At 25.5% G+C, this 17,471-nt stretch overlaps 1 protein-coding gene and 1 pseudogene across 2 annotated transcripts; one reads left to right on the plus strand and one right to left on the minus strand.

The window, feature by feature from the left end:
* Window positions 1-3,264: 3,264 nt before the first annotated feature.
* On the minus strand, window positions 3,265-6,521 carry LOC132928658 (uncharacterized; annotated as a pseudogene).
* LOC132930737 (multiple inositol polyphosphate phosphatase 1-like) lies at window positions 3,546-16,423 on the plus strand. 2 transcript variants are annotated; one of them, XM_060996771.1, is made up of 8 exons: window positions 3,546-3,636; window positions 8,902-9,082; window positions 12,365-12,690; window positions 12,761-12,898; window positions 13,243-13,408; window positions 15,352-15,461; window positions 15,555-15,664; window positions 15,735-16,423. In XM_060996771.1, the coding sequence occupies exons 2-8, from the start codon at window positions 8,929-8,931 to the stop codon at window positions 16,159-16,161; spliced, it is 1,431 nt and encodes a 476-aa protein (XP_060852754.1). In that variant the 5' UTR covers window positions 3,546-3,636; window positions 8,902-8,928; the 3' UTR covers window positions 16,162-16,423. The 2 variants fall into 2 exon arrangements, with proteins under 2 accessions (XP_060852754.1, XP_060852753.1); XM_060996770.1 differs by lacking the exon at window positions 3,546-3,636 and adding an exon at window positions 7,693-7,928.
* Window positions 16,424-17,471: the final 1,048 nt, after the last annotated feature.

Here is a 17,471-nt window from a genome sequence, read left to right on the forward strand (position 1 = left end):
TAATTTATTGTAACTTAACATGTTTCTTAAAAATTATAAAATATCCTGCACGGTGTATTTTAGCCTGAGCGTCATCATTTAAAAAATTAGATCGCATTTATTATTTCATTTTAATTAGTTTTATAAACTAATAAACTGATGTTAAAAATTATTAAAGTTTTAATTTATTTTAAATAGGTAACACTAACTTCTTAAATATTATGAAATAATAACTAAATTGATAAAAATAACGAACTAAGTGTTTATCTTTTAGTAAGTTCAGTTTTGTTTATTTATTAAAAAATAAAAAATTAAATAAGTGGTATCAAACCTGTATAAATAGCAACCGTTTTTGAAATAGACTTAGTTTAAAAGAGTCGGGCTCATACACATTAAAACTTTGTGGTTGAATATCTGTGAAAAAGTGGATATAAAATTTGTAACAAACCTATAGAAATAACAACAAATATTGACATAGGTTATAGGTTATATTTACAATACGCAGATGATATCATCAAAACGCAAATTATTAAAAAAATGAGTTAATAAATACAAATAGAAATATTAGCACTTAGTTACCTAATATATTACCTTTTTTACTGTATAGCTATTTTTAATACACAAACCATAAAATAATCTCCAAAAATTAATTTCAAAGCTTCTTCTAGTCTTTCTCGTATAGCTAGACATAGTTCAATGATCATAAAGTTTACTATAAGTATATTGTTTTTGCATTTCAATCCTTAATAACTAATACTTCAGTATTTAATTTTGTAATTTAAAATATGAAAAGTATTAGATTAAATAAAAAGTTTTTAAATTAAACCTGTCAAATAATGTTAATACATTTTACTGTGTATATTGCAGTAATTTTGATTAATATTTTTTTTTTTTGAGATTGTTAGTTTAAACTTAGCAAAATAGATTTTCCATTGTTAATATGTTTGTGTTCTAGTTATCTAGTTCATATAAAAATAATTCTAAACTCTAGAGAGTAGAGACTTAATACTATCATTGATAGTTTAAGTGTATAGGTACTATTATCTATATTTTATAACTTAAATAACTTTTAAAAAAAATATTTCTGGAAGAATATAAATTTTTTTTAATAATTTTCAAAGTAACTGGGAAATACAAGTTCAAGCTTTGACAAGACTAGTGGGTATCACAAAAATTCGCAAATAATTTTGTAATTAAAAAATTTATATATTGTTCAATTTTTATGGCTAAGAATTGAAAATTTAAGACAAGATTCATATAAGTAATTTTATATTATAACCGTAAAATTTAAAATAAATATATAAACAAAACTTTATTTAAAGACACTTTATATTACATTTTGGTTTTAATTAGATATATTTTATTTAAAGAATAACAATTTAAAATTTATTTTGTAATTTAAAAATATTATTTGTGAGTATTAAAATAAACTTTTAATCAGACCCTATATCACATATATATATTAGGTATGGAAACAAAGTTGGTCTAGTTTGTAATGTTTGTACAAATTCAACGGTAAAAATCAGGGACTTTACAATGGATTTTCTTCAACTTTATAGTTAAGTTAACAAGTTTATTAGAACATTAACTAACTAGGTAAGTTCAAGACTTGAAAAAATAACTATAGCACTATATTTAAAATATAAATTAATGTCCACCTTCGATTATTTTAAAGTAGGTAGATTTATTATTACAGAGATTGGAGCACATATTATCCCTTTAATTAAATTAGTTTTTTCCAACAATATATGTACATTGAATAATCAACTATAAAAGTACCTAGCTTTGGTTTTTAAGATATTGAAAAATTTCTATAATTTTTGGTTAAAAAATATATAAGTATAAATTGTATAATACATTAATACACATTAAGCTAACACTTAAATTTAAATAAATTATCATTATAACAAATTTCAACTGCTAATAGTCTGGTTTTATTTTTATACTTTAGTTTTTGCACTCATAACATGTAAGTAATACCAGATCTTAACAGTTAAAAAAAAATATCATAAAAAAAAGTATTTCATTAGTTTTAATGTTTATTGATGTATCGATGTAATAATATTGAGGTAAAATACATAAAATATATAGGTGTAGTGAATGTAAATAATTGTTTTAACACTTGGCCTAATATCTGCCATTTCTGTACAAATAAAACATTTATAAAATATTACAATACCTATTCAATACATTTCGATAATTTAGCGTAATTTCGTGTTGAATTTAAAATCGGACTACAGTGTTACCTGAATAAAAATTTTTCTTTCAAATAAAAAAATAATAATAATCATATACTACTAAATCTTTGAAGCATAATTGTTTTCCCTGTAAATTCATTTTGCCCATAGAAATATTTGATTTTATTTATTAAGTTCCCCACTTAGGGTAGCTTAGCCACATTTTTTGATTATTTAAGATTTAATAATAATTTAAGCATAATATAGTGAGAATGTAAGATACATCCTATGCAATATGAGAATTATTGTAACAGAATTATTTAAAAGCAAATTGTATAACTATAAAATATTAAAGTTTATTTTGCAATATATATATAGTTTAATAAAAATATTTTTATCTAATAAATATTATGCGAGCATACGACTAGTGGCATTGCGGCGGTCACCGTCAAATATTTTAGTTTTATTCTGGTGATTAAAAATAGACAAAAAAAAACTTATTTATTATTTTTAATATACCAAAAAAAGTATCCGTATTGGTACAGTTTTTTACTATTGAAATCAAAACAATTTAGATGATTCTCCTAGTTTTTTGGGAAGCATGAAAGTAAATAAATTTAATTAGATATTTATTTGTGGGCCTGCAGCCCTGTAATATTTTAGACCTAGTTGCGTCAATAGCTAAATGAAAATAAAGTTGGTCTAGCTTGTAATACTACTAAGTTGGTTTACACGCGATAATTAAAAGTAATAAATTCCTAGTACTTATTTAAAATAATTGGAAAAAATTAAACTAATTTGAGATTGTAGTTGAACCTGATGCCGAAAAAGACCCCACAATACTTATATTTATGTAAGTGGGAGACAAGATTAGATTAGGATACGCAACATTCCAACAATATGTTTTGATAAAAAAAAATAATTTTATTATTATTTAAAAGTGCATATTTGTAAAAGTACAATGAGTTATAGGTAATGGAATTAAAATGATAAGTCACCTAATCGATGATGGAGAGGTCATATTATTGCGATTACTTCAGTTACTTTGTGGGTGGTTTTTGGGAGAAAAATGATATAATAATAAACGATACGACTAATTAAATTCAGCTTAATTAAGATGCTCATAGAAGTCTGTAACAGATTTGAATAACTTTAATATTTAATTATAGCACAAAAGAGTAAATTATTATAAATCTAGACATATTTTTAAAAAATTTTAAATGGCACAATTACAATACAACAGTATGGTATCACGCCCACAAGTATGAATTAAATAAATAATAATAATTTAATACGTATTTATGTTCCTAATAAATTTAGCGATTAATATGAGTTCCAATCTAAAAAGTATAATAATGTTATAAGTTCACCACTAGTAGCGTAATAATCGTTTTTAAATGCACACATAAAATAATCTCTCAAAGACTTTATTTCAAAGCTCCTTCCTAGAACTAGTCAGTCCATTGTTTATTAAGTTCCTGTAAGTATTATTTTTCACACCTTATTATTAATAAGTATTAACTATAATACTTTTTTTTTTTATTAGAATAAGCCTCGGCAGCGTTGGTTATTGGCTAACATCTGACATAGTTTTTTGACATGATGTTTGCTAATACAATAATTTTTTAGTTTTTATATAATATATGTTTTTTTTACAATAAATTTCAATTTCAATTTCTTTTATAAAGTTAAGTGTTTACTTGATAGTTGGCACGTTCTGACCTAATGATTAATAGAGAAATTCTAGAATGTTGTGATTGGTTCTGGCAGTTTCAGTTTGTCTGCATTCGACGAGTATATGTTTAACTGTCAGATTGACTCTACATGTTGCGCATTTAGTTTGTTCTTTCTTGTTCATTAGATAACCATGTTTGTATCGAGTATTTCCTATCCTTAGATGTGTTAGTAATACTTCTTCATTTCTATTAAGATTTGTTATGTTTTTCCAACGTTCTGTTGTACATTTTATTTCACTGAATTTGGTTTTTTTTCTTCTTCATTTGAGTGACCATTTTTTTTTCAATCGAAGTATTAATACATCTTAGTGTATATCTTCAAAAGTGCAGTGTTTTTCGCTTATTTCCATTTCTTCATTATTGGCTGCTTCTTTTGCTAGACGGTCTACTTTTTCATTTCCCTGAATGTTGCAATAGCCTGGTATCCCAGACAATAGCTATTTCATTTTCATAGTTATATTTCTATTATTTTTGATTTTAGGCTATTGTTGTTTCCCTGGTTACTTAAACATTTTATGGAGCTTAGTGAGTCTGTGAATATGACGTAATTATTTAATAGTTGAGAGTTTTTTTATATATTTTATAGCAGAGTATATTGTTAACATTTCGGCAAAGAATATACTGCAGTTATTATTTATTTTATTTTATTTTTTGCTAAAAGTTAGGGGCAATGATAGCTATTCCAGTACCTTTTTCAGTTTTTGAAGCGTCAGTATAGGTATGTTTATAATTGGAGAGAATTATCTCATAAAATAGTTGTTTATATATGGTTGATGTTGTAATTTTTATTTTATAACTGGCTAATGATGTATTTAGAGATATTTTTTGATTTGTCCACGGTGGAGTGTTTGGTATTTCATAGTTTATTATGTGCTTGAGATTTATTAGGTGGTCTGTTAACTATAATACTATAGAGTTGATTTTCAAAAAAAAAATTATCACATAAATTAAAATAAATACATCATCAAAAAACGGTATTTAAATAATATTGTTAATACATTTCTACTATAGTGAATTCAATAAATAATTTTTACATTAAATGTAGAGAATTTTTACTTTAGAATAAATGAAATATGTTTGTTTATTTTATGTGGTTAACGAGTCTCTTGTTCTTGTTCATAAAAAATAAATCATAGGCACATAATAATATCATTAATTATTTTAATACATTTAGGTATTTTTATTGATATCTTATGAAATTTAAAATCAAGTACGACTTCAAGATTGTAGTAATATAGATAAACAATTCTTAGTTTTTATAGTTAATTTTTTTTTAATCTGATAATTATTTCTGATTGATAACTCAGATTTAACTAAAAAATTACAAAATATTATGTTCTTAAAAATATGTGTTTTTTTTTTTACCAAAAATAACCAAAGATGTGGAAACAAAATACAAATGCTAAAAAATCATGTTAAAAAAAATTTAAATCTATAAATTTGACTTAAAATTAATATTAATCAAATAACAACAATTTTTATTTATTTATTTTATTATTTATTTTATAAACTTAACTATAATTTTGAAAAATAATGCAAAAATTATAGTAAAATTTAGAAAAAAAATAATTGAGTAATTATTGAATCAAAATTATCGTTTTTGATTTTAATGAATTTGTGATTATACAAATATGAATAAAATTATAACTTATAAGTGAATGATTAATGTTTATTAATTATAAAATATTATCAAGGATTCCACGTAGAATATTTTTGATTTTTAAAATATAAGCATTTTAAATTAAAATTAAATTAATATTATCTTAAAAAAGTTAAAAATAATATTAAAATTTGCAATGTCATGAGTTAGTAAGACGGTTAAGTTAAGACAATACACATGACATGGGTACATGTCATCTTCAAATACCTATATTTTAAAATAATCAATTTAATATTTAAAGATTGAGTTTAAACCTTTGGTTTCTACCCTCTGAAAGTCTGGTTTATACGTTTGTATCAACTAAATGATTAAATTAAGGAATATATTATTTAAAATAATTTTTTTATCTACCACCGTGATTAAAATAATTTATGAATCAATTAGTTTTATTTCTATAATTACCTAACTATAGATAATATGTACAAACTACAAAGCCAAGGATGATATTAACTTAACTGAGAAATTCGAGTTTTTACGATAAATTTTATTTAACTATAGTTAAATTAATAAGTTAATTAGAACATTAATTAATTAGTTAAGTTCAGAACTGAGAAAAATATAACTTATTAACTTAGTATATATTTTTACCAAGTTAATACCCACCTTTGTTACAGGTAAGTAGTTTTATTTGTACAGAGATTAGACCACATGTTAGGGCCTAAAGGTGTGCACAGTATGACTCACTTGGTGCGCAGTATGAAATTAAAAAGTGTGTACCTAACAACTAACAAGTCACTAATAATCGAATAATGAAATTATTGATATTTTTAATATTTTTAATATTTATTAATATTTTTCATTAAACGCTTGAAATTTTGTAAAAATAACCGTAATTTTTTACGGTGTTATGATTAAAATGTAATATGATTAAATATTAATTATAATATAATTAAATTGTTATTTAAACTCAATGATCGTTATTCGTTAATGCTTTAATATACTAATTGTTACGTTTACGTACATACCCATTACCCAACGTCTACAGTTTAGAATAATATGTAGTTTTGTATTTTATACACAGAATATAATTTATTTTGAATGAATTAAATTTATATTTTATTTTTTGCTATTATTCATTAGAAATAGCTAGCTAATAACATTAATTTATTCAGTTACATAAATGAAAAATTTCATATTGTTTATACCTATATTTTAGGCTTTGATTTGGATGTTGAAGGGTGATAAAAAATGACTTAATTAATCCATCAATACACATGCATATATATTGATTAAAATATTAATTTAATCAAATTTTTTTTTGCATTTTCAAAATTAAAAAAAAGGCTATGGGAGATCTATACTTCAGATCCCCCCCCCTCGTGAGAATGTCCACGAATGCCAGATTTAAAAATTCAAAATACGGCATTAAAAATATGTCTATTCTGGATGTCAAAACTACAATAGAAGACATTTCTTTATAAAAGTATCTTGAATTAAATAGGACAATCTTTATTTATATGAGGGGTAAGTTAATTTGAACAGAGATTTTCTGAATTTTCATTTTTTTTATCTCTTACACTTCCCCCACCACCACCGCAAATAATTATTTTTTTTAAATAATAACAGTTGGATGGGCAACGTGCCAACGTACCATTTTTAACTGGTCTGTGCTATATTTCAAATTACTTAAAATCTTAGGATTTTTCTGGATTTTATTTAATTATATATTTAATATTTATAAATGTTTATCGTAAAATGTATATATAAATTGTTATCTAGTATTGAATTATAAATGTGTCAGTTATAAACTTAATTGACCTTTTTTTTTGCTTTCTATGTTCTCTATCCGCTAGATTTCCACTTTCAAAACATTGGCCCTCTAGTGGCTCTAGTTGCATTGAGTGCCTACCCTGATATATATATATATACACCTATATCGACTATATCATTATTTTAACATATAATTGAAAAATATTTCAACAACATAGGCATAAGTATTTATTAAAATATAAATATGAAATTTTTAAACTTTTTTAATAAAATAAAAAAAATAAGAACTTTGTTTTAGTTTTTTTTTTGGCAATACCTTGTGTAGTAAACATACATTTACTATGTTAGAATGTCATAGGCTCGTAGCGTAGACAACCTTGAACTGTGTGTGGTGTGAAAAATAAATGAGCAAGTCGCAATATAATTACAGCACAATATACGTTTATTTGTCAACGACGGACAACAAGCAACTTTGACGCTGTCCCGCTGTAATGCTGCGATAGTGCGATCCAGTCAGTTATATTTATTATACTAAAGACGTGTAAACTTGCTACCTCTGGCTCTATTGCTGTCTCTATCGGACCTCTACTTAACGCATCCGACACCAAATTTTGTGATCCGCTCATATACTCAATACAGTAATTATATTCGGACACTAGCCAATAGGTACGAATTAAAAAATAAATATCACAATCAATTTTATAAAATATGTATACATTACAATTTACATAATTTAAACTTACAAACTAATTGGTTGTTAATGTTCATGGTGTATTATACTATTTATTAGAATAATGGATTTCTTTTAGTAACGATTAATTTTCTGTTAAAAAGTCATGGAATTCTATACAAGTTTCCTTAAAAAATGTACTTAAATACTAACTACAAATACAAACTACTGGAACCCATATGGCTGCTAATGGTTACAAAATGGTTTCAAAATCAAATACTCTGAACACAATTACAATAATTACTTGTATGATTTTCTTTCTTCATTTTAGACATATTTTTGATATAAACACATAAAACCTAATCCCAATCTAAGCTATGTTGGATTTACGTCGGCTTTTGTGAATTTGTTGAATCTGTCTCTAGTTATCTGTTTTACAATAAAAATATAGATTAGTAAAAATCAGGATGAAGTCGGGTAATGCAATTAATATTTTATAAATAAAAATTATTTATATATGTTGTCGATTATTCAATATATATTTGGAAAAACCATTTTATTAAAAGATAAATTATACAAAATGGTTTTTAAAATTAAACAATTGCAATATTATTAAAAGTTGTCATTTTATTGTAACAATAAAATAGATATAATTTATTAAACAAATAGATTTTAACGAAGCTAAATTGTAGTTTTCAAATTTTGTTTCAAATTTTATTTGAGTTATATGTTAAACATAACATACATAAGACTAGCTACGTTTCGAATTAATCAATTTGATCGTATTTAATTTACGAGCCCAATTCTGTCATACTGATTTAATAAAACCTAATGCAATTATTTTTTTATTACTTTTCAAAATTGATATTACAATATTATTTCATTGTAAGAAAAGTAAAATAAATTATATGAATAAACCTAACTTATATAAATATGTAATTAAAATTTAATTTTTAAAATTATTTTCAGCGGATTATTTTATCAAAACATTGAATAATGTTAGTTTTTATTGCCATATTATTGTCGATGACGCAAGTGCTTGCAGTAAAATGGGAATTAAAGTTTATCGATCCAGTTATCCCAGAGTATCCTGAGTCTATGGAAAGTGTAAGTTATCTGTTGGGGTCGATGACACCTTACCATGCACCAAGTAAGGTTTTAATTTATATTATATCATATACTTATAAACCCAATAAATAAATTAAATTTTAAATATGGTATCCTATCAATAGATAGCGGACAATTGATAGCGTGACAATTTATAGTAGTCAATTGATAGCAAGTAAATTGATCGCGAGCGAATTTTCATAGTATGATAATTGATACCGCCATGAAGAATTTAAAAATATTATTATAATAAAAAATATTTCAAGTCACGATTAAAATTTAACTAATAAAAATAGTATAAAAATCTGACAATATTTATAAGTTAGACAATTATAATATTATACTGGTTATATCTAGCACGATTGCGCACTTTATATCTGGTAAAAGCACAACACGATTGCGCACCTTTTTACCTTTTTTCTTTGAGCAAACACGAATATTAAATAAATATAAATTCTAACAATTTAGCAACATTGATTGTACATTAATAACGTAATGCGTAATCAAAAAATATAAAAATAAAAATAATACTTACATCACAGTAATTTATTATTACCCGTCAAAAAAAATATATATATATATAACAAAAATCTAGTTCTTATAACTTTTTAGCACAAAAACAGGGTCCTAATGTCAGCAAATAATTATTTAAAGATATCCATTATTTTTATATTTTTTCAGAGTTTTTATTATAAATGCAATATTATCTACTTGCTTTTTACGAGTTTTTTTAATATTTTGTTGTTTTATATTATATATTTTTAAATAATATTCGCTTTAAATATCCAATAAAATATGTATAACTTAGTAAGTAGCTATGGATGAGATGTATAAAACTGAGCGTTATAGACTTATAGTTTCTATGGAAAGATTCTGGCCCATTGGTTGTGCTTGCGTCTGTTGAAGTTCAGTTGTCCATAAAATTGGTAGAAAAGCGGCATCAGATGATATATAAATAATTGTAATCTAACCTAAAACAACATTTTTGTGCTAAAAAGTTAGAAACTTATTAGTTAGAACTTATTTTTTGTTATATATTTTTTTTCGACGCGTCGTAATAATAAATTAGTGTAGTTTATTATTATTATTATTATTTTTTTTTTTTACTATACATATTACGTTATTATTAATGTTGGTAAATTTTTTGAGTTAAATATTTGTATTTACTCAAGGAAAAAAGGTAAAATATGTGCAATCGTGTTGTATTTTCTCGAATATAAAAAGGTAAAAAGTGCGCAATCGTGTTACGCCCATATTATACAAGTAGCTGAAAATTATGTGCTATACCTTTGAGATAATCTTTAATTGTTCTATTATCATAATCTAAACAAATCTCTTTGAATTTTAGCCTTCCGATTTTTATAATTTTTTTTGATGGTGTTTCGATTCCTGTAAAATTAGGTCTATTTTTAATCGGTTTACTTGCTCCATTTTTTGTAACGCATTTATAAACTTCCATATTGATGGGACTGATGAGGAATTTAACATTGCAGAAAAACAATTGTGCCACCCTTCTACGGAGTTCTTTGTTTGGGGTAAATCTGCAGATACTAAAGAATTGTAGTTCTATACACCTATATTTATACGAAAATTAGGATTTATTTTCTTTTTATTTTAATATAAACTTCTTATTGACTCTCAATAAAAATTATATTAAAGATTATTTTATAAAAATTTAAAATTTAATGGTTGCTCAATTACCGGATATAATAATAAAAATAAATGAAAATAATGGCCCAATTACCATTTACCTTTTTTCAAAAAGGTTAATTGTGGCCCAATTTCCGGACACTTATGAACTATGAAGCTACCAATTGTTATAATACAGTGTACATACAGTTTTTTTGTTCTAAGAAGTTATGCTCTAAGTTTGTTTGTTAAATAAAATTATTTTTGTATTTTTTTAAACTACGATTTGTCAATGAATTGGAACTTTTTCAATTTTTATCGGAGACTGGTATTCACATCGGCGAAACGAGTATTCAACTAAATGGGTGTCCGCGAATAGGGCCTGAATCGTCCGGATTTGATTAGATTACTTATGGCTTAAAAAAAATCAATTTTCTCGCAAATTCAGTTTTGAAATTTATTCTTATCTATACTGTATTGATTTTGTAAAAATTTGTAATTGAAAAAGACAATGAATACAATCAAAATTATTATAATTACTATAATATACAGCCAGTTAATATATTATGTACCTATTTATTTTTTTTGATTAACACTAGTTACCATATTCTTGATATGCCTTGTCCCACAAACACCTAAGCAAATATTACCTTTACCTAACCGTAAATTTATATTTGTATAATTTTTTATCATGAACATAAAATAATAATATTATATACCAAAAATAAAATCCTTTGAATTATTTAAAACAATTTATTAAACTTGGGCGTAAATAAAATTTATATATTTTAAGTTTAATACAACAGAATACTTATAATTTATAATTTTAGGTTAAAGTACGATGATACAAATATATTTTTTTATTATAAAGACACCGTATTGTTATTTTAATACGAAAAAATAATATGATAATATAAGTATACTATGTATGTTTTATGTTACGAGGTTTAGACCTTTTTAGGGTCTTACTACGCTTCCACTTACTTGGTGACCTGTGATCCATGCCGTGTGATAGATATATTGAAAGATCGTCGGCTAAATTCAGTTTGATACATATTTTTTCTTCATTCTTCTAAGCCTCAAAATTGAAAATAGACCATTCATGTCTTTTGCCGCTTTAATAATTCCCCTTCATTTATTTTCTTTAGAGAAATGTCTTTAATTTCTCTATATTTTTGCTCAGTTGGTGCATGTCAGCTAAATATTATGATATTTTGCTCATTAGTTCTCAAACATATGAAACATATTCACTCTTATGACTTCAAATCTTTTGACGTTTACTACCAAACTGTTGTTTATCATAAATTCGACTATAAATGCATGTATATTTTCCTTATATTCATATAGAAGGTTTTTGTCTCTTTATGTTTAATACTACCATTCCCTAGCCATCTTACCTCTTGAAGAGTTACGATGTTTAAATTATACTTTGTAATTTCACTTATCACTAATTTCATTGACCTTGATTTAAAAAGTTTCTATATGCTAATTCGTGAATTTCTAATCATAGTTTTATTTTTATTTTTGCAGTTTGGGAATCCTTTATGTATAATCCCCGAGGCTTGTTTTGAAGTGATAGGGTGTTGTCGACTGTATGTAAGGGAAAATAGACCATTTAAGTCTTAAGTGAAAGAACTTTTGTAGTTCTTCTTCTTACAAATCATTATTTGTAAAATTTAATTATTATTTTTATTAGAGACATGTACGGAATCTAAAGCATTATTAGTGATGAGACACGGACCTAAATTTCCGAAACAAAATGTTATGGATAAATTTAAAAAATTAAATGATTTTCAAAATAAACTTAAAAGTCTATACTCAAATAATAATGACGCCTTCAAGGCCTTATCAACTGATAGTCAATTCGTTATTGAAAAAATAATGAAATGGGAAAATAAAATGACTAGTGACGAAGCAAAAGCAGCAAGCGATAAAGGTAAATTGACTACACAACAGTTAGGAAAAAGATGGAAAACCAAATTAATAAATATGGTACTAAATATCAAAAATGAAGATATAGAGGTAATAATAAAAATATAAAGTAGATATTATTCATAATAGATCAATAATACAACATTTTAAATATTTTTAGTTCATTTCAGCACCTGAAAACAGATGCATTATTAGTGGTGAAGAGTTTTTAAGCGAGTTTCTCACAATTAAAGGACAATTAGTTGTAGAAAAATTACCTGAAGTTAAAAATAAGGGCATAGACGATTCTCGAATAAAGGTAGGTATAGTAATTTATTTTAAAATAATATAGCTCCTAGTCTTTAATTTAAATTGTACATAAATTCTTATTATTTTTCAAGATTACTAATATTACGAAAAAAAGTGATATTCCTACTTAACTAAAGTTAAAAGTGCTTAAAAATTATAATTAATTAACTATTATATAGAGTATATTAAATTAAAAATAATGAAATTGAATTTAATCCTAAATTAACTAAATAATAATATTTTCGATATATTCTAAATTGCTTACATTAATCGTGGCTAAAATCAGTTATTATTTATTGCTGTTAATTACGGAACTAAAATAAATCTTTAATTGTTTTTTTTTCTAATTAACAGTTGGCTAAAGGACCTAAAATTCCTGAAACAGAAAAGAATATAGAAGATCTTTATTATGAAAAAATGTGCCCAGAAAAAGAATGTGATCTAAAAACAAGAATTCGCAATCTATTATTTCCAGATGGAACCCCGGACTTTGAAGTATCACGTGACGAAATAACAAGCGGTAATACATATATATTAAATGTGCAATTTCCTTATTTTCGGCGTTGGGCATAGAACAGAATAGGATTCGCTTGGACATTACTACTACCTGGCTAATTGTTTCTTCGCTTACTAGTTATATTCATGATAAGAGCTCTTTAACACTATATATGTATTATAGCTTTTTCCCAAAAATTTCAACTACGTCATGATTCACATCACTCCAATGTTGGCATTTGTAAACAGTATACTCAACTTAATTATTAGAATCTCTACAGTTGGGACACTTGAGGTTTGGAAAGATTGTAATCTAACGGAAATATGTAGAATTAAAAACATCTATATTATATGAACACTCAAGGATTGTAAAGTTTGCTTTCATCAATCTGTGAATGTCTGGGATCATTCTATTGGTCTACTCCGTCTTGATTGTCTAATACCAACCAAACTGCTTGCTATTACTCAATGATTAAAGTTCTTTCCATCCTTTTATCGCATACAAATTAGGACGACCCTCGGGTACCCGTGAGTATCTCTTTTCTCTTAATATCAATGCTGCGACGATCATCTACGAAGAGATACGTTGGATTCATACTGGCCAACATCTGAGCAAACTCATTGAACACAATTCCCTAGAACCTAGCCATACGATAGATAAAAATTTATGTTCTGGATTACTGCATCTTAACTTATCACAATTTTTCCTAATATGATTGCTCAAACTGTAGTAGAATACAGTAGCTTGCTATGTAAAACTGAAACCAGGAGTCTTTTACACTATGCCAAGCTATTCACGTTCATCATCAGTCTTCCCACGAATATGGTAGTCTTACTATAATACTATAAATGTGAGCCTCAGGCATAAGATGGATATAAAGTTGTATACACAGTCACACAGATAATAGCTTATCCAACAAGAATTAAAATATGATCTCCATACCGTATGTTAGTGTCCCTGTATACCCGTTTTCGCATTATAATTACTACCTGTATCTAATTTATATGAAGCCACGTTGAACCCTGCAATTTCCATCAATCAAAAACCAACCAACTCCAGTATTCAGTTGACAAACATTTCCAAGAATTCTATGTTATGCTCGGCTGTTCCAACGTAATGTCATCGGTAAAATCTATTAGAATAACACCATTTAATAGATTAGGTTAACTATAGCATATCGTGGTAAAATATATTATAGAGAAAAGGGCACGAATGATTCTTGAATAACACCTATAATAGTTTTAACTTGCATTTCTCGCCAGAACCGAGTACGAAGGATTTATGGTCACATTTATGTATAGTAGACAGAAGACGCACTGAGTATCGGATAATGTTTTCCAGCATATAATCCAGCAATAAAGCTGCGACTTTTAGCAGTAAATACGTGGATTTAAAGATAACGCAAGAATCTAACAAAGATTCTTATTCCGGATTACAATATCAATCAGGCACTTATTACATCCAAACGAAGGCCGTCTGTGGCAAATTCACTATCAAATTCCAAAAATAATTAAAACCTCTCCATAAATTATAGTCATAGTAAAATCAGGTGTATGAATATTAACATTTTTTCTAAATTGTCTGCATAGTTCCGATGTCTACAAAAATGTTATAGGCATGTTAGTTTGATGATTTACAAATGTTTAGGTGACACAGAAAAATCTGAAAAATATTTTAATGAGTATCCTATAGCATAATGTACCGGTTTCAACTTGAAGGATTGTACTTGAAAGATTGTGTTGATTTCCTTTAAAATTATTTAGTGAATATAGACTTAGTCTAAGATATGTCTAATAAATAATAATTATTAATGATTGAAACGTTTATTGATAGTACAACTAAAATTAAAACAGTTAGAAGTTTTAACTTTAATTTAAGTATAATTATTAATCAGTTATACATTTTTTATTTACTACTAACGTAATGAACATCTATTATAAATGATTTTTTTAAATTTTTATTTGTAGATGTGGTTTTAACAATGTATTTAGCATGTGCAAATAGTTTTGGGTATGACTATACAGATAACGTTCAAGGACATGCATGGTGCACATTATTTAATTATAAAGATATAAAGGTAAATATATTTTTAACATAAAACTTTATTTTTACAAAAACAATAATAAATTATGTAAATTATATAAATATTTGTATATATATATTTCTCTAGATGTTTGAAGGCATGCATGATATACAATATTACCATAAAAATGGATATTATAATAACAAAACTAAAAATTTTGGTCTCCCAATGATGAATGAAATATTGAACTTTTTAAAGTAATATTATCACTTTTATTTAACTTATTAGGCAACTGTAATAAAAAAAAACTGTTGTTTTGTTTTATAGAAACACTACAACTAAAAAGTTCAAATTATTTTCTGCGCATACCTCAAATTGTCTAAGTTTAATCACCGGATTCCGTTTGTATCAAGACGACGAAAATCTGACACTCGAAAATATGACCAAAGATAATACAATGATTAAAAGAAAATGGAGAAGTTCTTTTATAGGCAATTATGCATGTAATGTAATGGTTGTTGTTTATAGTTGCGAACACACTGAAAACGCCGAAAACAAAGAACCACAGGAAGTTTCTATTTATTTAAATGAAAAACCTTTAATAATGATTTCTGAAGAAAAGAAAACGTGTACACAATGTCCAATAGAAGATGTCAAGAACTTAATTGAAAAATTATTGATCGATGCTAACAACGAATTAAAACTAGCTGAGTCGAAAATAGTAGAAGATACGCCTGATAAATCTTCAAGTTGAATTTAATTAATTCTTAGAATATTCAGTCATTATTTTAAGAAGAATATTAAACCATTTCATATAGTTACACAAATAATCGTAATCAATTAATGATGATGTATTAAACTGTAGGTGAAAGACCAAGTTAAAGAAGCTTTTATTCTCGGTAAAAATCAAAATAAATACATTTTATAGTAATTACAATGTTTAAAAAATATTACATAATATAATCAATAATATTATTATAGTGCCTTGTAGTAATAAATCTTTAACATACATAATACTTTTTTTGTATATTTAAGTTCTTAACTATAGTAACATTATTGCAAAGTTTATCCATTCCTGAGAAAATCTAGTAAATAATACACTTGTAAATAATTTTTTATTACAATTACAAAAACAAAATGATTTTTAAAATAACACATAATGCATGTCAATTAAAACCTCTGTATTGGATTTGATATTATTAATTTCACCTGCACTTGTATCCGATTTCAGTTGGCATGTCAAGGTCACCAATTGTATAGGTTATGATGTGTCAAATTAATAAAAACTAAAACCCTATACATTCCATAATAACACATAATTTATAATTATTTGCCTCTTAGGACTAGTAAAGGCACTTAACCTAACCTAACTATGAAATATCTTACTTATTATGAATCATAATTTATGATACATGAAGTTTTAAAATGTTTGGAACCACTTATACATTTATTACCTGCTTGTTGGGAGGCAACTAGTACTATACCCTTTTTGATTATGATAAAATTTAGGGTACGTCTGGAGGCAACTCGTATATAGTCGAGAGACAATTCGTACAAAAATTATTGACTTTTTTGACTTCAGGAGGCAACTAATACGTCCCCAGGGCTAAAGGGGCTTAGCCCCACTCCCATTGGCCGTATTTTTTATATTGTTTTGAAATATTTAAATTTAAATATGGAAATTGTCTTACAAATTTTAGTTATTTAAAATAGTATATACATTAACGACAAATCAACGTCAATATGTAATCAGTATTTTTGTTTTTGATTTTCAATAACTCAAGTTAAAAGTATTTATCCCCCCCCCCCCGTAAAAAATCTTGGTTACGCCACTGGTAATAACTATGAAACAATCAACAGTAAATAGGAACAAATTATAATAATTGTAATATATATATTCTATAATATAGTGTACTTCAATTTTAAATAAATTTAAAACAATTAATTTTTTATATGCAAATAGTTTGTATATAGTAATAGACAATAGTAATCTATATAGATTATCCCGAACACGTTAAAGGACATGCTTAGTGTAATTTGTTTTTGTATAAAAATCTGAAACTA

The sequence above is a fragment of the Rhopalosiphum padi genome, chromosome 4, assembly GCF_020882245.1.
Source record: "Rhopalosiphum padi isolate XX-2018 chromosome 4, ASM2088224v1, whole genome shotgun sequence".
NCBI classification, from domain to species: Eukaryota; Metazoa; Arthropoda; class Insecta; order Hemiptera; family Aphididae; genus Rhopalosiphum; species Rhopalosiphum padi.

What these genes read in the sequence shown, in the direction of transcription:
- LOC132930737 (XM_060996771.1), top strand. Translation starts at nt 8,929, where the DNA reads ATGTTAGTTTTTATTGCCATATTATTGTCGATGACGCAAGTGCTTGCA. An exon ending in GACACCTTACCATGCACCAA is followed by an intron (nt 9,083 to 12,364) that starts GTAAGGTTTTAA and finishes TATTTTTATTAG; the next exon opens with AGACATGTACGGAATCTAAA. An exon ending in TCAAAAATGAAGATATAGAG is followed by an intron (nt 12,691 to 12,760) that starts GTAATAATAAAA and finishes AAATATTTTTAG; the next exon opens with TTCATTTCAGCACCTGAAAA.